The sequence below is a fragment of the Pyrus communis genome, chromosome 7 (genome assembly GCF_963583255.1).
Source record: "Pyrus communis chromosome 7, drPyrComm1.1, whole genome shotgun sequence".
Classification (NCBI taxonomy): domain Eukaryota; kingdom Viridiplantae; phylum Streptophyta; class Magnoliopsida; order Rosales; family Rosaceae; genus Pyrus; species Pyrus communis.
The window spans coordinates 13,702,521-13,725,762 of record NC_084809.1 but is presented as its reverse complement, the minus strand read 5'-3'; the positions used below and the strand labels follow the sequence as shown (position 1 = coordinate 13,725,762).

The 23,242-nt window shown below is 36.9% G+C and overlaps 1 protein-coding gene and 1 non-coding gene across 2 annotated transcripts; one reads left to right on the top strand and one right to left on the bottom strand.

Annotated features, from left to right (window-relative positions):
* Positions 1 to 2,773: 2,773 nt before the first annotated feature.
* Positions 2,774 to 4,889, bottom strand: LOC137740596 (uncharacterized). Its single transcript, XM_068480433.1, has 2 exons — positions 3,531 to 4,889; positions 2,774 to 2,899 (listed from the first exon to the last, which is right to left on the bottom strand). Exons 1-2 carry the CDS (start codon positions 4,887 to 4,889, stop codon positions 2,774 to 2,776), a joined length of 1,485 nt encoding a protein of 494 aa, XP_068336534.1.
* A 946-nt stretch (positions 4,890 to 5,835) lies between these two features.
* LOC137741213 (small nucleolar RNA R71) lies at positions 5,836 to 5,937 on the top strand. The gene has a single exon (XR_011069243.1). It is a non-coding gene; the product is annotated as a small nucleolar RNA R71 (small nucleolar RNA).
* Positions 5,938 to 23,242: the final 17,305 nt, after the last annotated feature.

Below are 23,242 nucleotides of genomic sequence, written 5' to 3'. Positions count from 1 at the left end.
CTTCAAAAACTGCATTTAAGCCTAAAAACGTCAATTTCCAGCAACGCGCACTGCTTCTTTACTTAATCCCCAGAAAATAACCACTTCGTAAAAAGTGCTGAAATTTTGACACGGACAAGCTATGGAACACAGAAACATCTTCGCATTTGAATCACTCCAAAATTCGTTCATTTGATCACGTTTCGCTCTGGAAGAAATTGAATGTCCTATGTTGAAAATATAAAGCAAAGTATCAAAATTCTACCAAAATAATTACCAAATTATACTAAGAATATGATAAAATATATAATAGGAAATCAACTCATCAAAATACCCCCAAAATTAGCTTTTTGCTCGTCCTGAAGCATAACAAAACTAGAAAATAAAAGATAAATCCATAGAAAACGTTAAAAATTCCAACCAATCCCACTATAAATTCTAAGCCATTTAGAATCAATTAGAAAAGAATTCATGAACTTCCTTTGGTGTAAAATGAACCAACATGGTTAAAGCAATTCAACTAAAACCCTTACAACTCATCATTTTTATTCAATACTCCACACATAACTTCTTCTTTTTTTTTTTCTTCTTTCTTTTTCTATATTTTTTTTCTTGATCTTTTTTTTATAATAATAATAGTAATAGTAGTGGTCGTGCAATGCCGGTTCACTTAAGTTTTCGATCCAACCTATGTAACGAGCTTTAGGTCAATGACTCCCAAACCACAAGGGCTTTAGGGCACTAGGTCTAGAACACCCCCAAGGACTTACTAACCCGAGCTAGAAATGCTATGAAACCAACTAACCACCTGCCCCATGCCAAAACTCTACCGTTTTATGCGAGAATCACTGCTGATCAGGCAGGACTGGCCCGGTTACTAAGCAAAGTCTCAGGTGGAACAATTATTACTTATTTAAAACAAGAACTAAACTTTTCTAGGAACAAAAATTAAGAATTAATATAGATTAAAAGTAAGTGTATCAATCTCACTCCCCAGAAACCATGTTGATGTGAATGTACAAATTTTCAAAGTATAACTCATGAATTAGTGTCTAAGCAACGATAAATGGAAAAAACTCTACGATGGGATAAATCTTCACCATGTCCATTTGTTCCAATGTTTAAATTAATCTATGGATATTAACTTAAAAAGAATGAAAATTTTATTGACTCAAAAATTAAAAATCTAAAATTTTACTCTCCTAGCACCAAACTTATTGCACACTTTATCCTCAAGGTGTGGAAAGTAAAGAAAAAACAAAAGACAAGAAAAAGAAAATTAAAAAGTTAAACAAAACCTAACGAATAATAATAATAATAATAATAATAAGATACAAAAGAAAAACAACAAAAACAAAAGAAAAAGTAACAAAATAAATAAATAATTAGAGAGAAGAAAGGGAAACAAAGTGCACCTGGCTTGAAGATGGACCGGAAGCATGGAAATCACGAGGTGTTGAGGAACCAGGCATTGGGCCGCGAAGAAAGGCCCACGCAAGTAGACACAGATCATCTCATTGCTGATCACACGCACACCACACACGAGCACCAAAAACCATAGCACCGGTTATTAAAACATATAGCTGGATTCCCATTTCTCAACCCGAAGACCCACTCCAACCTTGGGCTAAAACCTAAATTTCCCTTCCGCCCACCACCCCCCCTTCCGGCGGTGCAAAACCCAACCCAACCCAACCCCAAGTCCTAAAACTCAACCTAGGGCCAAATACCGGCCTATATTTAGGCCATAAATTGGAGTGGGCCCCACCGTGTGCTAGTGAAACAGGTGTTGTGAAGCCCAAATGCCACATCCAGGTGCCCTACACACCAAACGTGCTAGACGGAAGCCGAGGCGGACCCCACCCACGTGGGTGTGTCCCTCGACTGTTAGTTGTTGTCTGTAGCCGTTGGGCTACCTTTTTCCATTGAACGGCTGGGTTTAATTGAACCGTTGGTTAATCCAACGATCCACGTTCAATTTTTTTATTTTTTTTAGTTTTATATTTATATATTCATTGAATTCAACAGTTTAAATCGAATATAATCAAATCTAACGGTACAAATAAAAAAATAAAAAAAGATCTAATGGTCCAAATTTAAATCCAACGGCTAAAATAATTTTAAAAAAATTATTTAACTCAAAATTCACCCAAAACTCACTTTTCTCCTACAATTCTTCCAATTTATCTTTCTACCATTTCTTCTCGTTTCCAAATTTTCAAGATGGCAAAAGAGCATGTTAGAGGTCGTAATTAGACCCTTGACGAAGATATTGCTTCATGTTTGGCACGGATTTCTATTAGCCAAGATGGTGCCGTTGGCACGAATCAAAATAGAAAGGTTTTGTGGGGTAAAATCGTTGATAAGTTCCATGAAAACTCCAACGCCGGTCGAAGGGAAGCTAGTGGTGTTTATGATTGGTGGAAGGTTATCAACAAAGCGTGCACTTTGTGGTAGGGAAGCTTGGAGAGAGCCATGGTTGACATGCCTAGTGGAAGGAGCGCCTCATAAATTGTGAGTTTATTTGTTGATATTTTATTTGTCATGTACATAATAGTATTTTGCAACTAATTGTTTTTATGTATTTGTTGCATAGGGTGACAAAGCAATGGCAATTTATAAGACAAGAACTACATCAAAAAATCAAGCTTTTAAGTTGCACCATGCTTGGAACATCCTCAAGGATTGTCCGAGGTAGGGAATCGATGCGGACCAACAATGGGGAAGATTATTTCATAGTGAAGCCCTACTCCCAAATGCTGGCATAATAAATGACATGGGGAAGCTTATCTTTCTACTGTCCAAGAACTGTCCCAACTGCATAATCTGATGCATCATACATTAATTCAAATGGTAAGTTCCAGTCCAGAGCTGCAATGATCGGTGCTAAAGTGAGGAGTTTTTTCAACTTGTTGAAGGCCTCCAAGCATGCATTATCAAAAACAAATTATGCGTCCTTAGCCAATAAGTTACACAAAGGTCGGCTAATCTTGGAGAAATCCTTGGTAAACCGTTTGTAAAACCTAGCGTGCCCATGAAACGAACAAATGCTCTTTACAGTGGTATGAGGGGCAACTTAGCAATAACATCAATCTTAGCTTCACCAACTTCAATACCTTTGCTAGATACTAAGTGCCCTAAAACAATGCCTTGTTTAATTATAAAATGACACTTCTCCCAATTCAATACCAAATTAGTTTCTTTGCAACGTTCAAGAACCAAAGATAAATTCTGCTAACAATGATCAAACGAATCCCCAAAAATAGAAAAATCATCCAAGAATACCTCAACAACTCGTTCAACCAAACTTGAGAATATGCTAATCATGCAGCGTTGGAATGTAGCTTGTGCATTGCATAATCCGAAAGACATTCTTCTGTAATCAAACGTACTAAAAAGGCAAGTGAAGGTGGTCTTTTCCTAATCCTCTGGTGCTACTGGAGTTTGATTGTAGTCAGAATACCCATCTAAAAAATAATAAAAAGCCTTACCAACCAATCTCTCCAGCATTTGGTCAGTAAATGGTAATGGAAAGTGGTCATTTCAAGTACCTGCATGTAATTAACGCATATTCGCCACACCATAGTTAAACGTGTAGGCACAAGCTCGTTGTTGCCATTTTTCACAGCTGTAATTCCAGTGCATTTAGGTACCACTTGAGTTGAACTAACCCATTTATTATTTGAAATTGGATAAATCATTCCAACATCTAAAAGCTTCATAACCTCATTGCGAACAACTTTCTTCATAATCAGATTCAATAAGCGTTGAGTGTCAATAGTGGGTTTGACACCCTCATCCATCAAAATTCTGTGCTTACAAAGTATTGGGCTGATTTCTTTAATATCTGCAATTGTCCGCCCAATGGCATCTTGAAAATTTCTCAAAATACATAACAATTTATCTTCCTTAATTGGAGATATATCTGCAAAAACAATAACTGGCAGGGATGAATCAACACCCAAATAAGCATATTTTAAGTGTTCAGGTAATGGCTTCAATTCCAGCTTAGGTGGCTGGATTTTTGAAGGCTGTAATGGTGTTTTTGGTTCCCCCAAACTCTCAAAAACATGCCTCCACTTTGGCTGGTGTAAACTTACACTTTCCAAAGTTGGAACATACTCAAAGGCCTCTTTATCTTCAGTTTTTGTGTCTTCAAAATCATGTAAAACGTTTAACAATGGATTAGCTATCAAATGGGGCACAATATCCGCATGCATGATGCTTTCTAACACATTAACTCGCATACAATCTTGCACATCATTGGGCCTCTTAATTGCTTCAAATAAATTAAAAACAACATATTGTTCTTGTACTCTAAGTGTCAATGTGCCAGTTTCCACATTTATTAATGTTCTAGCAGTTGCCATGAATAGGTGCCCCAAAATAATTGGTGTTTGCCTATCTTCATCCATATCCAATACAATAAAATCTGCAGGAAGGTAAACATTATCCACTTTGATAATAAGATCTTCAATAATGCCCCTAGGGTAAACAATAGAACGGTCCGCTAATTGCAAAATAATTGAGGTAGGCTTGATTTCTCCTTGTCCTAGCTGCTGAAAAACAGAAAAAGGCATTAAGATAATACTAGCACCAAAATCAATTAAAGCACGTTTAAAATCTGAATTTCCAATTGTGCATGAAATTGTAAAACTCCCTAGATCTTTTTTCTTTGGTGGCAATTTCTGTAATAAAACTGCACTGCATTGTTCTATAAGAAACACTTTTTCGAAATCCACAAGCTTCTTTTTCTTTGTGCACACATCTTTCAAAAATTTGGCATATGAGGGAATGTTCTTAATTGCTTCAATTAACGGTAAATTAATTTGAACTTTAGCCAATGTCTTCATGAAATCTGTTAATTGTTGATCTTTTACTTTAGGCTTCAACCTCTTGGGATATGGCATCGGGGGCACATAAACATGCTTTGACTTTTTTACAGTTTCTGCATTAGGTACTACAATATATTTGGATCTATCCAGTGGCTGGATAGATTTTGCAGAAAATTCAAAATTTGTTTATGGCTGCACAGGTGCTGCTCGCGAAGTTCTAGCACTACTTTTTGCATCACGGTTGTCATAACTTTTACCACAACGCAATGTTCTGATAACATTACAATCTGTATTTCCGCGTGGATTTGGGACAGTTTGGCTGGGAAATTTTCCTGGTTCTCTGCTCGAAAACTGGAGTGAAATCTGCCCTATTTGCTATTGTAGAACTTTCATGGTTACTTGTATGTTTTGAATATTTTGGTTGGTTTTTTGAATGTCTTGTTTTGTTGCATCAAAACTTGCCTTAGTGTGATCTGCCAATTTTTCAATTGCGACTTCCCAATAAGCTTTAGCTTGTCCAGTTGTTGAAACTGTGGTTTGGCCTATTGATCTCTATCCTACTTGAAATTTGGGTGATTTGGGGTTGTAAAAATTTGAATATCGATCATTCATAGGCCTCTAATAATTATTGAATGCATTAATCGTTTCTGTAACATGCTTTGAATATGCATCTCTATGTGGGTATCCCATAAAATCATGCATTGTAATGCCACAAATGGTACAAGATGCTGCAGTAGGCTGCTGGACAACAACCTGATGCACATGGGCAGCCATTCTTTGTAAAATCATGTCAAATTTTGCATCAAAATTTCTAACTTTTTCTCCATCTTTTCTATTTGTGCAGATACATGTGGAGATCCACTGGACATCTCAAAAACACCCATGGTTTGAGGTAGATCAACTACCCATTGTTGAGATTCTATTGCCATGTTCTCAAACAATTGATACGCTTGCAGAGCATTTTTGTTTGAATATTTTCCTCCACAAGAAGCATTAACAAGCATCTTAGTTGTCACCATTAATGCCTAAATGCGGACATTTCCTAAGCAAATCCTTGTAGCGTTCCCATGCTTCATGAATTACTTCATTAGGTTTCTGAGCAAATATTAAAATTTGAGTGCTCATATTAAGTGTCTTTGATGCTGGGTAGTATTTGCTTAAAAATGTGGCACGAAGTTGGTTCCACGAAGTAATGCTTCCCGATAGAAGTGTGAGTAACCACCTTCGTGCGCCATCCTTCAAAGTGTAAGGGAAAAGTCTGAGTTTGACAGATTTGGCTGAAAATCCTTTCACCAAGATATTCTTGCATCCCATCAAAAATTCAGTTAGATGCATGTTAGGATCATCTGTTGATAAACCGTGAAAAGAAGGTAAAATCTCCAACATGTGATGCCATATCTCAAATGTAGACACATCATCAACATCAGGATAGCTAATGCAACTGGGGACCTTAGTGGCATGCACTACCATGGATTCCCTCAACAGTTGCCTCGCTGTTGGTAGAACAAAAGCCATAGCCTCTTGGATGTCCAAAATCCCAGTAAACAGATTATGTAAAATTGTTCCCTGTAGTGAGGGTTCCCACTGCAGACTCTACTCTCTATGTCTTTGTCTAGCTGTTTGTTCAGGTTTTGGATCAAAATCTGCAAGTTGCTATTTTTGTGATCTGGTGCAAACCATGTAGTGCATAATCTACAGAAAATAAGAATAAAAAAAAAATGAAATTTAATTTTTTTTAATTATATATGGGAATAATTAATTGAGAATCTGATAGACAAAAATATATTTAAAATCAATCCCCAGCAATGGTGCCAATTTCTTGATAGGATTTTTACCACCACCGCAACAAGGGTTAAAAACACCTAAAATACTTACAAGAGAAACATGATTATCATAGTATAGTTGGCTCAAGCAATGTCGTTCTCCATAGGGATTAATATAAATAAATTTATGCAAACCAAAACTCAACTAATTAACAAAATATTGGAAAAAGGTGATTTAATGACATAAATTAAGAAAAAACGAATTTAATTAAGGCTTTTTAGCCAAAATGGTCCCTGAGATTTGCATAACACATAACTTTGGTCTCTGAGATTGAAAATCAATAGAAATGGTCCTTGAGATTGTCCACCATCCATTATTTTGGTCATTCCGTTAAAAACTCCGTTAAGTGGTCCTGAAGCTCATACCGGAAACTGAGATTTTTGGCCGGAAGTTTGGGCAATTTTCAAAACTTTGTAACTCAATCGTTTCTTAACCAAATTCGACTCATAATATATCCAAATGAAGATAAGAAAGTGTAGAACAAGATTATACAGATTTGGAAGCCCAATGGTTACCGGAGATGGTAGGAAAATAGCCTGAAAAGTGACTGGTCCACATGAAAACTGAGAAACTCGTTGGAAACTGGTAAATTTTAAACATTCATAACTTCTTCAATACTTAACCAAATCGAGTGATTTAAAATCTAAAATCATACTTCTCAACAAGACAAAGAGAATGGTACCTTTCTCGATGACTAACGCACCGTGGTTTGGCCAAAAAACAGCTCGAAAATGGCTAACTCGACGAGACCAAGACAACCATTTTCGAGCTGTTTTCCTGCTAAACCTCGGCGAGTTAGCCATTCGAGAAAGCTACCATGTTTTCTGTCTGATCAATAAGTATGATTTTTGGTTTTGAATCACTTGATTTCATTGAGTATTGAAGAAGTTATGAACCTTTAAATGTTACCCAGTTTCCAGTGAGTTTTCTAGTTTTTCCGCGGACCAATCAACTTTCAGGTTATTTTTCGGTCAAACCACAGCTATTTAGCCTTTAAAAAGTATCATTCTCTTTGTCTCGTCGAGAAGAATGATATTTTTTTTGAATCACTTGATTTCGTCAAGTATTGAAGAAGTTATGAATGTTTAAAGTTTACCCAGTTTTCAGCGAGTTTCTCAGTTTTCCAGCGAGCCAGTCACCTTTCAGGCTATTTTCCTACTATTTTGGGCAACCATTGGGCTTTCAAATAGGTATAATCTTGTTCAAGACTTTCCTATCTTCATTTTGATATATTATGGATCAAATTTGATTAAGAAACGATTGAGTTATGAAGTTTTGAAAATTGCCCAAACTTCCGGCCAAAAATCTCATTTTACGGTATAAGCTTTGGGACCACTTAATGGAGTTTTTAACGGAATGACCAAAATAATGGATGATGGACAATCTCAAGGACCATTTCTATTGATTTTCAATCTCAGAGACCAAAATTTTGTGTTATGCAAATCTCAGGGACCGTTTGGGCTAAAAAGCCTTTAATTAAAAAGGTTAACTAAAATCTGCAGTTTTAAACAAGGAAAAGGAAACAATTTCTAGAATTCAAAGTGAGAAAGCACTAGGCTTCCGCCGTCACCTTAACAATCCTACGTAGTTTACCAATTACTTATGAGTTACACTTGCAACTTTGAAGGTTAGGTTTTCCTAAAGTATATACTACTTGTGGCATTCAAGCTAGAATATATATCAAACATGCAATTTGTCTGTGACATCAGATCAAATATGAACATGCATGACTCATTACGCTTTGTGAAAACCCCTTAAAAAACCATGCAACCCTAGGACGTGGTATTCGCCCTAGGTAAGATTACAACTATCAATCACAAGAAGCAATACTAAATCCCTCGGTGGCATTCCAACCGAATTGCATCCGATTACTTATCTAAACATCCTAATGGTCGCAATCATTAACACACAAAGACAGTTTCAACATTGTGATTAATAATTCAAAGTATGGATGCATAATATCATAAGCAATCAAATAAAGACTACATATTCATGCTAAAACTCATGGCCTCACCCTAGAAAAAAGGATTAGTTATGCATATTCATAATAAAAATCACCAAGTCTCTATTGAAATTGAAAAAGAATGAAAACATCTTGAAAGTATAAGTCTTGAAATCTCTAAGCTTTGCCCAAAATCTTCTCTCTAAAAATTGCATGAAAAAGAATCCCTTAGGGCCAGCCAAAAGGCTTATTTATACTACTCTAATTAAATCCTCCTAGTAAAAGGTCTTATAATAAGACTAGGAAACCCAAATAAATTGAAATAAATTAGGAAACATAATCTTATATTGACTTGGTAAATTCTCCCAAAATTCTGCACAGCCACGTTTTGGGCCCATATCAGCTCCAAAACTGGCCCAAAATAACTGGATTTAAAGATTGGACTATTATGAACACTTCTCTAGAAGGCCATGAACCCATCTGCGATCATCTTGGGCATTAAAAACTGCATTTAAGCCTAAAAACGTCATTTTCTAGCAATGCACATTGCTTCTTTATTTAATCATTAGAAAATAACCGCTTTGTAAAAAGTGCTGAAATTTTGACACAGACAAGCTAAGGAACACACGATCTTGCAATTTGAATCACTCCAAAATTCGTTCGTTTGATCCCGTTTTGCATTGGAAGAAGTTGAGTGTCCTATGTTAAAAATATAAAGCAAAATATTAAAATTCTACCAAGATAATTACCAAATTATACTAAGAATATGACAAATTATATAATATGAAATTGACTCATCAACCTCTCTTAGACTCCCCGCAGCTCATCTCTCTCTCTCTCTCTCTCTCTCTCTCTCATCCCCGCTTCTCTCTCATCAGTTTCTTTATTTTATTCATGCAAGTTTTCTCATTTTGTTCGTTTTTCCAACAAGTGTTATTGGTTGATTAATTAGTAGATTATGTCCCCTTGTTTAACTAATTAGTGACCAATAAGGGACCCATAGCAAATGTTTCTCCTCTCTACTACACGCCACTCTTGGCTGCCTCTCTTTGAGCGCTTGTACCTCGTTGAGGCATCAGTACCCTCAATTTTAAGGGTAATCTTAGAAACCCACATGACAGATGACTCTCTCATTTCATCTATGTATGAATCAAGCATTCTTTAATTCATGATCCTCAGGGTCCCTCTAGCGATCCAGCCCTTATTAAGGATGCAACGCACGTCCCAATTCAAGGTTTTTGGTCGTCCCAAATTAACGTCATATTAACAGAGCGTAGATTGATACGAAAGATAATGGCTACCTTAAGATTTTAGAAACTTTACTTGGTAATTATATAGAGTTTGATTTATTTTACTCTTGGTCTAGATGTTATAATTGAAGACTTCCTTGGGTGTAGTGGAAAAGTATATTGAAAATGCATGATAAATGTACCAATAACGGCGTTTAATTGTCAGAAAAAGAAAATTAAGACAAATTTCTTTTTTAATTTTTATTTAAAAACGAGTAAATAGTTACGGTTAAATGGGTACAGTTAATTTTTTGTAAATGATTTTGGGTATGAGTATACCTGTTTATAAAATTATCCAATGGGTAAATGGTTATACGGATAAAGGCATAAACGGTTATGGTGATAAATAATTACCCGCAGTTACCTACTTACCATAACTGTTGCCCATCCCTAGTGCCAGCAAAAAGGTTGGAAGCATGAGTCCCATCATTAGTAGGGAAATTCCTGAACAGGCCGTAATCAGATATTTTGGCTTGGAACTTTTCATTCAGCAAGCTTGTTGATTTCACGTTTCTGTGCATTATAGGTGGCTTGCAGCCATAGTGCAGATACTCCAATTCTACAATTCAAAAGTTCAAGGAGAACAAAAGAAACAGAGATTGTAGCTTAAAAAGGATCGTGACAATCATTTTGTTACAGATCTTGTGCCGCGTTTATTACTTTGAAGTCTATCTTCCCAAGTTAAGATATACTGCCATCCGCATCCATAAAAACAACACGAGCCTAAACCTTTTTGTTCTTTATCTTAATATATACATAAACACTCAGAGCCTCTGACCAGGTTATTGACTTCCTAAAAATTAAAAATACTAATTAAGAAATTACTGGTGCATATTACTATTGATTCATTTCAATTGCAGCCAAAGCTGAAAGATGTTCTTGTAAATTTCCGTTGGCCATGTACTCGGACACAAACGATAAGTGGGTCTCATCATTGCAATATCCAACGAGGTTCGTCAAGTTTTTATGATGAACTCTCTAAGTAGATTAACCTGTAATTTATGAGGCCAGTGGAAGGGCATCATCGTAGTTTATTATTTATGATTGAGTTAAAAAAGTGCTGCATGTATTAGTTTATTATGACAAGTTAAACTGCCTCAGCATTAAATTGTTGAAGCCCTTGAACTGATGATGGCGAGAGCATCTTGAAAGCTACTTGAGTTTTGTATATGTAGACATGAGAAAACCGTTCCAAATCCACCTTTTCCAAGAACCCTGCTGAAGTTGTAAGTGATGTTATCTGAAAATAAGTAAATTTTCGTTTGATGACTCCAATGAAGCAAATGGACTGGTGGTGATGTGGAAAGCATTCCTTGAAGAAAACAATTTGAAAACAACTAATATGCTTCGAAATAATAAAAGTTGTGTATTTTAGTTACTTAGGTAGAGCCTCTTAGGAAGTTGCAGTCCATTTATGTCCATTTAGGATGAGCTTTGTAGTCCATTTATGATTATTTATCCTGAAAATATGAGTATACCCCTTGGAATTCACTCAAACCCACCATGGTAAATTTTTCTAACAAAAATCCAATGACAAGGCTCCAATTAAGCAATATCCATAATCCAAATTTGTATTTTTAGATGTCTAAAATTACCTTAAGGGAGTGAGCTTAGCCTTATAATGGACTAGTAATAATATGATTCAAATTCGCCTTTGACCAGAATCGAACCTAAGACCTCTCACTTACAGGTGAAAATAAGAATACCACTAGACCGTAGTGCTAAGTAGCTATAATGTCATGATTTCAATGAATATTAACAACAAAAATTACATGATATTAGAGTTTTTATTATATAGTTGTTTTCACATTTGTGTAAAAATTTTCTTTTTCAAATGATTGTAACAGGTAAATTAGTGTACCTTACAAATATAAAAATGTTAATTTATTGAAAATTATCAATATTTTACATAGAAATATAGGTAAATTATTTTGCACAACATATATATAATAACAATATGAGTTTCTAGTAAATTATTCAATAATACATGCAAAATAATTTACCTACACATAATTAAATAAATATTGTTTGATTCAAAAGTTAATTAAATTATAGGTGAGTTATTTGCATACGCATATATAATAAGGTTTTTATCACAAATGATCCCTGAAATTGACCAAACTCATCAAGATAGTCTTTGAAATTAAAAATCGATCAGTGTAGTCCCTGAAATTAGGTATCACAAATCAATGTGATCATTTTGTCACAATTCCGTCAAAAAATCAGTTATGTGCTAATGTGGCACATGACTGGGTCCCACAAGTCTAATTAATATTGCCATGTGGATTAGAAATACTTAAAATAATTAAAAACAATTCTAATTTTTGGATAATTAAAAAAAAGAAAAAAAGAAGATGAGGAACAACCGTTAAAGTCATGTAACATACCCGATATCTTAACGGGTCATGTCATGTAACAACCGTTAAAGTAAATGGGTAATAAGACCAGACCCAAAATTGACCCATTAATTTTATCAGGTAATATGACTTGACCTGTTACCTATTAAGGAAAATATATTTTAAATCAATAAATAATGAAAATGAAAAACAAAATTTTACCCCCCAAAAATTGAAAACATAATACTAAATTTGTATATGTATCACATTGTCACATAAATATTACTTCAAAACATAAAAACAACATTTGTCTTTTTAAGTATTACATACCCAAAATAAGAGTCTAATGAAAAAACATTAGTACATTATACAAAATGTTCAAGCATATGCAAAATGAAAGGAATTACGTTTCAATGTTGAGGAAATCTTGCACATTTTTTACAGTAAAACCCTTCAATTTTCATCAATTACAAAGGGAAATGATATTGGTTTATTTTGAACTCCCTTAAAAATACTATTCATGAGGGTTTGTATGGTTTTAAAAATTCAAACGATGATGTACCCATCCTCAAAGCGTACAAGATGTGATCATGAGTGTTTCCATATTTTTTTCACATTTTTTGCACTTGTAAATTAATTATCATATTTTTTTAATGTGTTTGGTATTTTTAAATTACTTGATATTTTTATTTTTACTATGTTTTATAATTTTTTCAATCTCACTCCTTGCCTATAGTATACATATAAAAATAAATAAAACTTGAAAATTTTGAATTTATATAGAATAATAATACAATAATACATATTTTAAAATACAATACGTATATACACTATGGCTATTGTATTTTATAGTAAGTTTTTTTTAAGTAGTTTAAAAAATTAAAATCATCAAAATAACTTTTTTCTTAACGTGTCGAAACAGGTTACCCGCGTGTTACTCTCGTGTAAACCTGTTAAGGACCCGTTATTAACGGGTTCTTATCATGTGACCCGATAACAACCCAATTAGCTATTGTGTCGAACAAAAACCCGTTATTTTCGTATCTTTTACGTGTCTATTAACAGGTCGTGTAAGAAATTATCAAGCCTAACAATACAAGTTGTGACAACCCGTTCCAAATTTTACGTTTTTATTTTATTTTAAAAGCGTGAATTTACGAAATTGACCTAGAGGCAAGGACTTTGACTTCCGTTGACCATCGTCTAGAGAGACGTATGATTTATTCTTTTAACATATTCTCGTAATACTTGTGGATGTGAACGCATAGGCGAAAGCCGTTTGCGAGTCCGGATTATAACGATACAGTTACGGACGTTCGAAATTGGTTATTCAAGGTTTAGTGTTAATTAAATTAAATCCCCAATCAGAAATTGGTTATTTAAGGTGAAGCCCAATCAGAAATGGGGAAAGAGAAAAAAAAAAAAAAAAAAAAAAAAAAAAACAAGCTTTCCCGTGGGTTTTTCTAACCCGCGACCACCCATCTTCCAAGGCCGATTCCGGCCAACTCCGGTGGAGTTTTTCGATGCCACCACCACCATCTTGAAGCTCGCATTCCCCTCTACAAAACCCACCCAAGAACCACCTTGATTAACCATGGCATGAGGCGGTTTGAGGCCACGAAAGTTGACGAAAATCAATGGTGCTCCGACCACCCTTTTCGATTTTCCGTCAAATCGGCAAAGCAATGGCCGATGCCACCACTTGGGCTTTGTAGCCCATCATCCCAGGAGCAAAACCCAACCAACCTTGACCCCGTTGGACCACTGTAGACGACGAATCGACGTCTGGAAGTTTTAGGCACCCGCCGGCTTTGTGGGCAAAATTGACCATCTTCCGTCCACTTTTGGACTTCGTGACAGGTATGAAAGTTGCTCCACTCACTGAGATCTTCATTTCTGTGAAGTTTGAGAATTTTTGGAAATAGTTGAATTTTCCGGCGAGTCGGGGCGGCCGACCGCCACCCGCGGCGGCGCGTGCGGCGGCGCGTGGTCAGTGAGCCACCAATGCTATTTTTAGGCTATGTCGAATGTTTTGAATTCAGTTTTGTCATTTGAATGACGTAGGTTGATAGTTGGAACCTAAATTCGTTACGATACGTTACTTGATAAAATGTGAATCGATGATCCGACCGTTGGATCGTCACCAAAATTGGATATATTATAATACGTAATATTTAAAGATTACAGGAATTTACGGATCGGGAATCCGACTTACGGATCTTCCTGAATTGGATTTGTAAGTTAGTAAAATAAATGTTCACGACCACTTGTTTTAGGCAAATGGCGGAGATCTGACCGTTGGATCGTAATGAAATTTTAGTATGTTATTCTAGAAACATATTGTGGATCGTTGGGAGTTGCGGATTGGAAATCTGATATGCGGATCTTCCGGGTCAAGTTATACAGGGTTGTAAACCCTACCGTCGATCTTTGATCGACGGTTGACTTGTGGTCAATGGGTATCAAACTATTTTAGAATGTCGTTGAGGTTGTGTTTTATGTGAATTACATATTCTACGGATAAGAGTTCTGAGATGTGATTTGATAATTGGTCACAGGGACCAATCATTCAGGACGCCTCGATGCGTGCGCTAGAGAATCATAGCGTGGGCTCCAGGTGAGTGGATCTTTTCCTTTTTATCTTACATATTGTTGAGAGTTCTATCGACACTTTTAAATTGATTAGGCATATTACTTTCATAAATAATTATTGTGAATGCTTGAAGTACTATATGAACTACGAATGGCTTGATCCCTGTCTAGGGTACGTAGGCAGTCTAACGAGACGTTAGATGCAGCCATAAAATATTTGAGACAAAAGCCTTGCTTGGGAAATTGAGTAAGGCGAAGGAAATTGGTAAAGGCAAGTTTTAGTTTTATGAATTAGTTAGCTAAATTAGTGTTAATTGGGTCGTCATGGATAATTATCCCTGAAAATAAGTAGTTTGGGAGTAAGGCGTTATTGATTGTACACTTCTCACTGTATTGTTTATAATTGAACATGCTACGACATGGTTGAGTATTAGATTGCATCATGGTATAGCAATATGTATATTACTTGCATATAATTATTGGGAATGCTTTCAAGTGCAAAGGTGAACTCAGGACGCCCAGGTAAGTTCAGGTGAGTTTATGGTACTAGTTGAATCGATTGCGTTATAGCATGACTACAGTTATGTGTTAGGCAACTTCGATACTGTCGTACTAGTTGCCATGAGTTGCATATGTTATATTGAGATGCATTGAGAGCTCATAAACCTGCACCCCGGTGTTAGTGCTCCCGCCCGTGGCCAGGGCACAGTCCTTCACGTGATGTTCACCTCCCGCACCTTATGCTCACCTTGGATTCAAGGTAGGTGCACAGTCTTGTCGTACAGACCACTTTAGGTGGTTCCGACTCGTAGGTGACCCGCGATTATTCGCCCAGTCTTCACGTGATCGTAGCACTTATTTACACCCAGCCCTGTCGTACAGACCACTTTAGGTGGTTCCGACTCGTGTGCAGGTATACTTATTGAGTTATTGGCTAGCCAGGATTGATGAGATATGGATAAGTCGTACAGGTCACTATAGGTGACTCCGACTTATATGCTAGCCAGGATTGATGAGATATAGATAAGTCGTACAGGTCACTATAGGTGACTCCGACTTATATGCTAGCCATGATGAGATATGGATAAGTCGTACAGGTCACTATAGGTGACTCCGACTTATATGCTAGCCAGGATTGATGAGATATGGATAAGTCGTACAGGTCACTATAGGTGACTCCGACTTATATGCTAGCCATGATGAGATATGGATAAGTCGTACAGGTCACTATAGGTGACTCCGACTTATGTGCTAGCCAGGATTGATGAGATATGGATAAGTCGTACAGGTCATTATAGGTGACTCCGACTTATATGCTAGCCAGGATTGATAAGATATGGATAAGTCGTACAGGTCACTAGAGGTGACTCCGACTTATATGCTAGCCATGATTGATGAGATACGGATAAGTTGTACATGTCATTTTAGATGACTCTGACTGATATATCACTTTGTATTGATTTGGTTCATTTGGCCTACTTATTAATGTATGGTGGAGTTAATGGCAAACCGTGGTTTTGGTCATTTCTGAGTATGGTTTGGATATATGTATATATGTCGTATTGTCTTATGGAAAACGATACGGGTTTTACATTTAGGGGCATTACTTTTAGAAAGGTAATAACTTTGGATAGCTTGGTTTTATTGCTTACTCACACCTTCTGTTTGGTGCCCTCCAGGTTTTAACTGCTGAGTCTGTATCGACAAGAATCTATAGCTAATCTTAGTTTTGGTGGCTACTTTTAAGGGTATGATTCTTACCCACACTACTGTACCTTACTTATGCTCTGACATCGCGTGTGAAATGGGTTCGCTCCCACTCGTAGCGCACTCTGGTACTTAGACACTTTTAGATTCAAATTTATCCACTTTTTATACACTATCACATTTTATGGCTTCGTCACCTTTCAGGTGTCGGCCAGCACAGCTCGATTCAGGGTCCAAGTGGACTTTCTGGGTCGGGGTGTGTCAGTTTGGTATCAGAGCATATGTTGGGCAGTATTGTGTTCATCACACGCGTGATGTGAGCACTCTTGGTTTTTGTGTTTGACGTTCGAATGATGCCACCTCGTCGAATATGGAAAAATATGTTAACTTTTCTTCAGTTTTGGACAATCTTGTGGCCTTGACGACATTTTATAAAATCATTTTGGCCATGTCCATAGAACTAAAACGAAGATTTCCCTTGAGGGGGGGAAGTGTAGATTTGAGGCAAGTTGATGACCTAAATTAATGTTTTGATAATCAGGTATCGCCAAAGATATTACCAAATAATTATATCATTGTCCTACCGCCGTTAGTATTGATTCTTTAAAGATTGGAAATCTTAGTTAGTCTTGATTTCTTAGTAACATTTCGCGGAAGATCATCGGAGGGATAATTATTGTTCGGTCCCTATTAGCACTAATATCTTCAAGCGTACTTGTGTTCATGTTGGATCTTTAGGAGGAAGATCGACTGTCGATGAAGTCTTTTTGAAAGTAGTTATTAAGCAAGGTTTTTTTTTTTTTTCTAGCATTGAGATTTTTCAATCAACGCTATTCCATATTTTTTTTTCTTTCGTAGTTGTACTTATTAAATGTGTGAGAATAGGCTTGCGAATGTAAGTTGTCATATCCTGGGAGTTGTAGAAATCCGAAAAGCAATCATCAAATCCTCCTAGGATCAATGAACTACTTCGCTTGAGCCGAATAAATTAGGATCGTGGAAGCTTAGGAATAAGCTTTGCAATAGGACGTTAAACTCATGATTGTTGTTTTTACCCTATCACTTATCTAGGTAAACGAAAACCCTTTGACTAACCACCTCTCGATCACTTTCATAAGTAGACATTAGAATCGAAATGCTGGATGATATCTCACTGTTAGATTGTTATAAGTGTCGAGGAAACTGTGAAGACCTTTTAGTTCGTGTCGTAGAGTTGGTTAGTAGTACTGCAAATTTTGATGACGTATACTTTTGGCGTCATATCCCAAAAATCTTACCGCGGATACCACCACATTGTTAAGTTGGTATGGCAACATGGCAGAGTATTGCTTTTATTTTTCACGATTAGAACCGTTTGAAACGAACCATCTTATTCATTGACCTAAAGTCAACAGTCATTACCTTATTTCGAAGGCTAAATGACACTTCTCGGTGGAGATTTTGATGATGCATAGTGATTGTCGATTGATGTGATAAGTCAATTCGGATTCAGACTTTCTTAGTAGGTTAACGCTTATGTTTCTCGGTGGTAGAACCGCTAAAGATGAACCATCATACTTATGACTTAGAATTAACAATTTCTAATTTTATTAGAATATTGATTGGGACTTTTATGTAGTAAAGTGTGTCCAAATCTTCATTGATCTTAGAACTTTTTATTACATTTACTTGTTGGAACAAGCTAAGTTTTGTCAGAGGCAATAGTAGAATTAAATTAGCATCTATGAATGCATTATCGTGTATCTACTCTCGCACACTTCCAGCATGTCCTATTCTATTTGGTTGGGAAATATGAGTATTGATATAGAGTTACCTTTAATCTATCAAGAAATGGTTCAAATGATTTTAATCATTTTGTATGAATGGAGTTAGGAAGTATCTTTTTATATGCGCAGTTCGAGATGTGTGGTATATGTAAAGAATGTGAAATTCATTAATCGTGATGCTAAACCAATGATACGCTTATATGATGTTCCAATTGGTGGTTGTTTACTTAAGTAGAAAACAATATTCTTCTTGCTCAAAAAATTGAAGTATTGGCAATAGTTATTTCCTGAAAATGGGTGTTGAAATTTCAACAATAAGACACTTGTGAAGACCACTAAGATAGAAGTGAGATGTAGTCAACCTCTTCGGGTGATGTGATCTAGAAGTTCTCTTTGTGACGTGACCAAATGTGGAAGTAGCGAAGAGATAAAATCGAGGCTCCCGTTGATGTGTTTTAAATGAATCCTCACTCTAGATGCACCCCACTTTTGATTAATGTTGTAGGGATATTGAGGATATAGAGTTCAAACTTCCTTGGGCAACTACAATTTTCTAATTGCGTCCAGAGGACGATGACTTTTTGAGAAAACTACTCCTAGACTTTTATACAAATTCAGCAAACAGAAACTTGACAAGATTATCATCTTGGTGTATTTATATTTCATCGTGTTACATGTTTCACTTCCAAGCCTTTGGAAGTCGTTATGAAGGTTTTGAGTACTAGAAGTTGTTCCTTATTGCATTTCTATCCCTAGATTAACGATTAGTTTGAAGTGAGTTACTCAGACCTTTGTGGACGAGTTGCATCTTGTTTGTTCCACCAGTAGCATGGTTGCAGTATATCATTATTTCCATTCTAGTCACTTGTAACCACAGTTACAATTTCGGGTTAACAATGGTATCATTGGAGTTAATGTATGGAGATTTTACCCACAGCCATATTTAATGGACGCATACTTTTGTTAAAATTATGGGTAACTACGGTTACATTCCTGTTTAGGAGTATGGTATCCTTCGAAATATAATACAAATATTGTATGTGCAGTTTGTGATTTACAGCAGATTATTGCGAACAAATATTTGATTGAGATTGTGATGTAGAAAATTTATGTTATTGACGATGTTGCCTCAGAAGTTAGTGAATGAGTACGATCGAGGCTGGCATGTGTATTTCCCATTGAGGGGCAAGATGGTAATATTGCACCCTCGGGAATTGTTACTTGCTTATCAAGACAACAGTGAATTGTCGGTTTTGCGGGGGGCAGACCGTAATATTAATAACTTATTCGTTGGGTTGTTAAGCAAGTAAACAAGTAGATTATTCTACGTTAATATTTGTATTTACTTATTTAATTCGTTAATGGTTGTTTGGGCTTGACCCAAAAATATTACATGCTTAATTTCGAAGTGCGTTACGCTTTGAACACGTTTACGAGAGGATAGTAGGAATTTGGAGGCATGAAAGAAGAGTCACTACACTCCGATCATGACGGAATGTCATCCTCTTTTATGTAGTCGCTATCACTTTGTGTCTTCCTCGTGTATGTAGTTACATACATATATCTCTTTAATATTGAGTATTCTACTTTGGATTGATGATTTTAAATTTCGAGGACGAAATTTTCTTAAGGTGGGTAGATTGTGACAACCCGTTCCAAATTTTACGTTTTTATTTTATTTTAAAAGCGTGAATTTACGAAATTGACCTAGAGGCAAGGACTTTGACTTCCGTTGACCATCGTCTAGAGAGACGTATGATTTATTCTTTTAACATATTCTCGTAATACTTGTGGATGTGAACGCATAGGCGAAAGCCGTTTGCGAGTCCGGATTATAACGATACAGTTACGGACGTTCGAAATTGGTTATTCAAGGTTTAGTGTTAATTAAATTAAATCCCCAATCAGAAATTGGTTATTTAAGGTGAAGCCCAATCAGAAATGGGGAAAGAGAAAAAAAAAAAAAAAAAAAAAAAAAAAAAAAAAAAAAACAAGCTTTCCCGTGGGTTTTTCTAACCCGCGACCACCCATCTTCCAAGGCCGATTCCGGCCAACTCCGGTGGAGTTTTTCGATGCCACCACCACCATCTTGAAGCTCTCATTCCCCTCTACAAAACCCACCCAAGAACCACCTTGATTAACCATGGCATGAGGCGGTTTGAGGCCACGAAAGTTGACGAAAATCAATGGTGCTCCGACCACCCTTTTCGATTTTCCGTCAAATCGGCAAAGCAATGGCCGATGCCACCACTTGGGCTTTGTAGCCCATCATCCCAGGAGCAAAACCCAACCAACCTTGACCCCGTTGGACCACCGTAGACGACGAATCGACGTCGGGAAGTTTTAGGCACCCGCCGGCTTTGTGGGCAAAATTGACCATCTTCCGTCCACTTTTGGACTTCGTGACAGGTATGAAAGTTGCTCCACTCACTGAGATCTTCATTTCTGTGAAGTTTGAGAATTTTTGGAAATAGTTGAATTTTCCGGCGAGTCGGGGCGGCCGACCGCCACCCGCGGCGGCGCGTGCGGCGGCGCGTGGTCAGTGAGCCGCCAATGCTATTTTTAGGCTATGTCGAATGTTTTGAATTCAGTTTTGTCATTTGAATGACGTAGGTTGATAGTTGGAACCTAAATTCGTTACGATACGTTACTTGATAAAATGTGAATCGATGATCCGACCGTTGGATCGTCACCAAAATTGGATATATTATAATACGTAATATTTAAAGATTACAGGAATTTACGGATCGGGAATCCGACTTACGGATCTTCCTGAATTGGATTTGTAAGTTAGTAAAATAAATGTTCACGACCACTTGTTTTAGGCAAATGGCGGAGATCTGACCGTTGGATCGTAATGAAATTTTAGTATGTTATTCTAGAAACATATTGTGGATCGTTGGGAGTTGCGGATTGGAAATCTGATATGCGGATCTTCCGGGTCAAGTTATACAGGGTTGTAAACCCTACCGTCGATCTTTGATCGACGGTTGACTTGTGGTCAATGGGTATCAAACTATTTTAGAATGTCGTTGAGGTTGTGTTTTATGTGAATTACATATTCTACGGATAAGAGTTCTGAGATGTGATTTGATAATTGGTCACAGGGACCAATCATTCAGGACGCCTCGATGCGTGCGCTAGAGAATCATAGCGTGGGCTCCAGGTGAGTGGATCTTTTCCTTTTTATCTTACATATTGTTGAGAGTTCTATCGACACTTTTAAATTGATTAGGCATATTACTTTCATAAATAATTATTGTGAATGCTTGAAGTACTATATGAACTACGAATGGCTTGATCCCTGTCTAGGGTATGTAGGCAGTCTAACGAGACGTTAGATGCAGCCATAAAATATTTGAGACAAAAGCCTTGCTTGGGAAATTGAGTAAGGCGAAGGAAATTGGTAAAGGCAAGTTTTAGTTTTATGAATTAGTTAGCTAAATTAGTGTTAATTGGGTCGTCATGGATAATTATCCCTGAAAATAAGTAGTTTGGGAGTAAGGCGTTATTGATTGTACACTTCTCACTGTATTGTTTATAATTGAACATGCTACGACATGGTTGAGTATTAGATTGCATCATGGTATAGCAATATGTATATTACTTGCATATAATTATTGGGAATGCTTTCAAGTGCAAAGGTGAACTCAGGACGCCCAGGTAAGTTCAGGTGAGTTTATGGTACTAGTTGAATCGATTGCGTTATAGCATGACTACAGTTATGTGTTAGGCAACTTCGATACTGTCGTACTAGTTGCCATGAGTTGCATATGTTATATTGAGATGCATTGAGAGCTCATAAACCTGCACCCCGGTGTTAGTGCTCCCGCCCGTGGCCAGGGCACAGTCCTTCACGTGATGTTCACCTCCCGCACCTTATGCTCACCTTGGATTCAAGGTAGGTGCACAGTCTTGTCGTACAGACCACTTTAGGTGGTTCCGACTCGTAGCTGACCCGCGATTATTCGCCCAGTCTTCACGTGATCGTAGCACTTATTTACACCCAGCCCTGTCGTACAGACCACTTTAGGTGGTTCCGACTCGTGTGCAGGTATACTTATTGAGTTATTGGCTAGCCAGGATTGATGAGATATGGATAAGTCGTACAGGTCACTATAGGTGACTCCGACTTATATGCTAGCCAGGATTGATGAGATATAGATAAGTCGTACAGGTCACTATAGGTGACTCCGACTTATATGCTAGCCATGATGAGATATGGATAAGTCGTACAGGTCACTATAGGTGACTCCGACTTATATGCTAGCCATGATGAGATATGGATAAGTCGTACAGGTCACTATAGGTGACTCCGACTTATGTGCTAGCCAGGATTGATGAGATATGGATAAGTCGTACAGGTCATTATAGGTGACTCCGACTTATATGCTAGCCAGGATTGATAAGATATGGATAAGTCGTACAGGTCACTAGAGGTGACTCCGACTTATATGCTAGCCATGATTGATGAGATACGGATAAGTTGTACATGTCATTTTAGATGACTCTGACTGATATATCACTTTGTATTGATTTGGTTCATTTGGCCTACTTATTAATGTATGGTGGAGTTAATGGCAAACCGTGGTTTTGGTCATTTCTGAGTATGGTTTGGATATATGTATATATGTCGTATTGTCTTATGGAAAACGATACGGGTTTTACATTTAGGGGCATTACTTTTAGAAAGGTAATAACTTTGGATAGCTTGGTTTTATTGCTTACTCACACCTTCTGTTTGGTGCCCTCCAGGTTTTAACTGCTGAGTCTGTATCGACAAGAATCTATAGCTAATCTTAGTTTTGGTGGCTACTTTTAAGGGTATGATTCTTACCCACACTACTGTACCTTACTTATGCTCTGACATCGCGTGTGAAATGGGTTCGCTCCCACTCGTAGCGCACTCTGGTACTTAGACACTTTTAGATTCAAATTTATCCACTTTTTATACACTATCACATTTTATGGC

Excerpts from the sequence above, each read along its gene's own strand:
- LOC137740596 (XM_068480433.1), bottom strand. The coding sequence starts at position 4,889 with ATGCCATATCCCAAGAGGTTGAAGCCTAAAGTAAAAGATCAACAATTA. Across the intron at positions 2,900-3,530 it reads TATGCGTTAATTACATGCAG|GCCTTCAACAAGTTGAAAAA; the intron begins GTACTTGAAATG and ends GCATGCTTGGAG.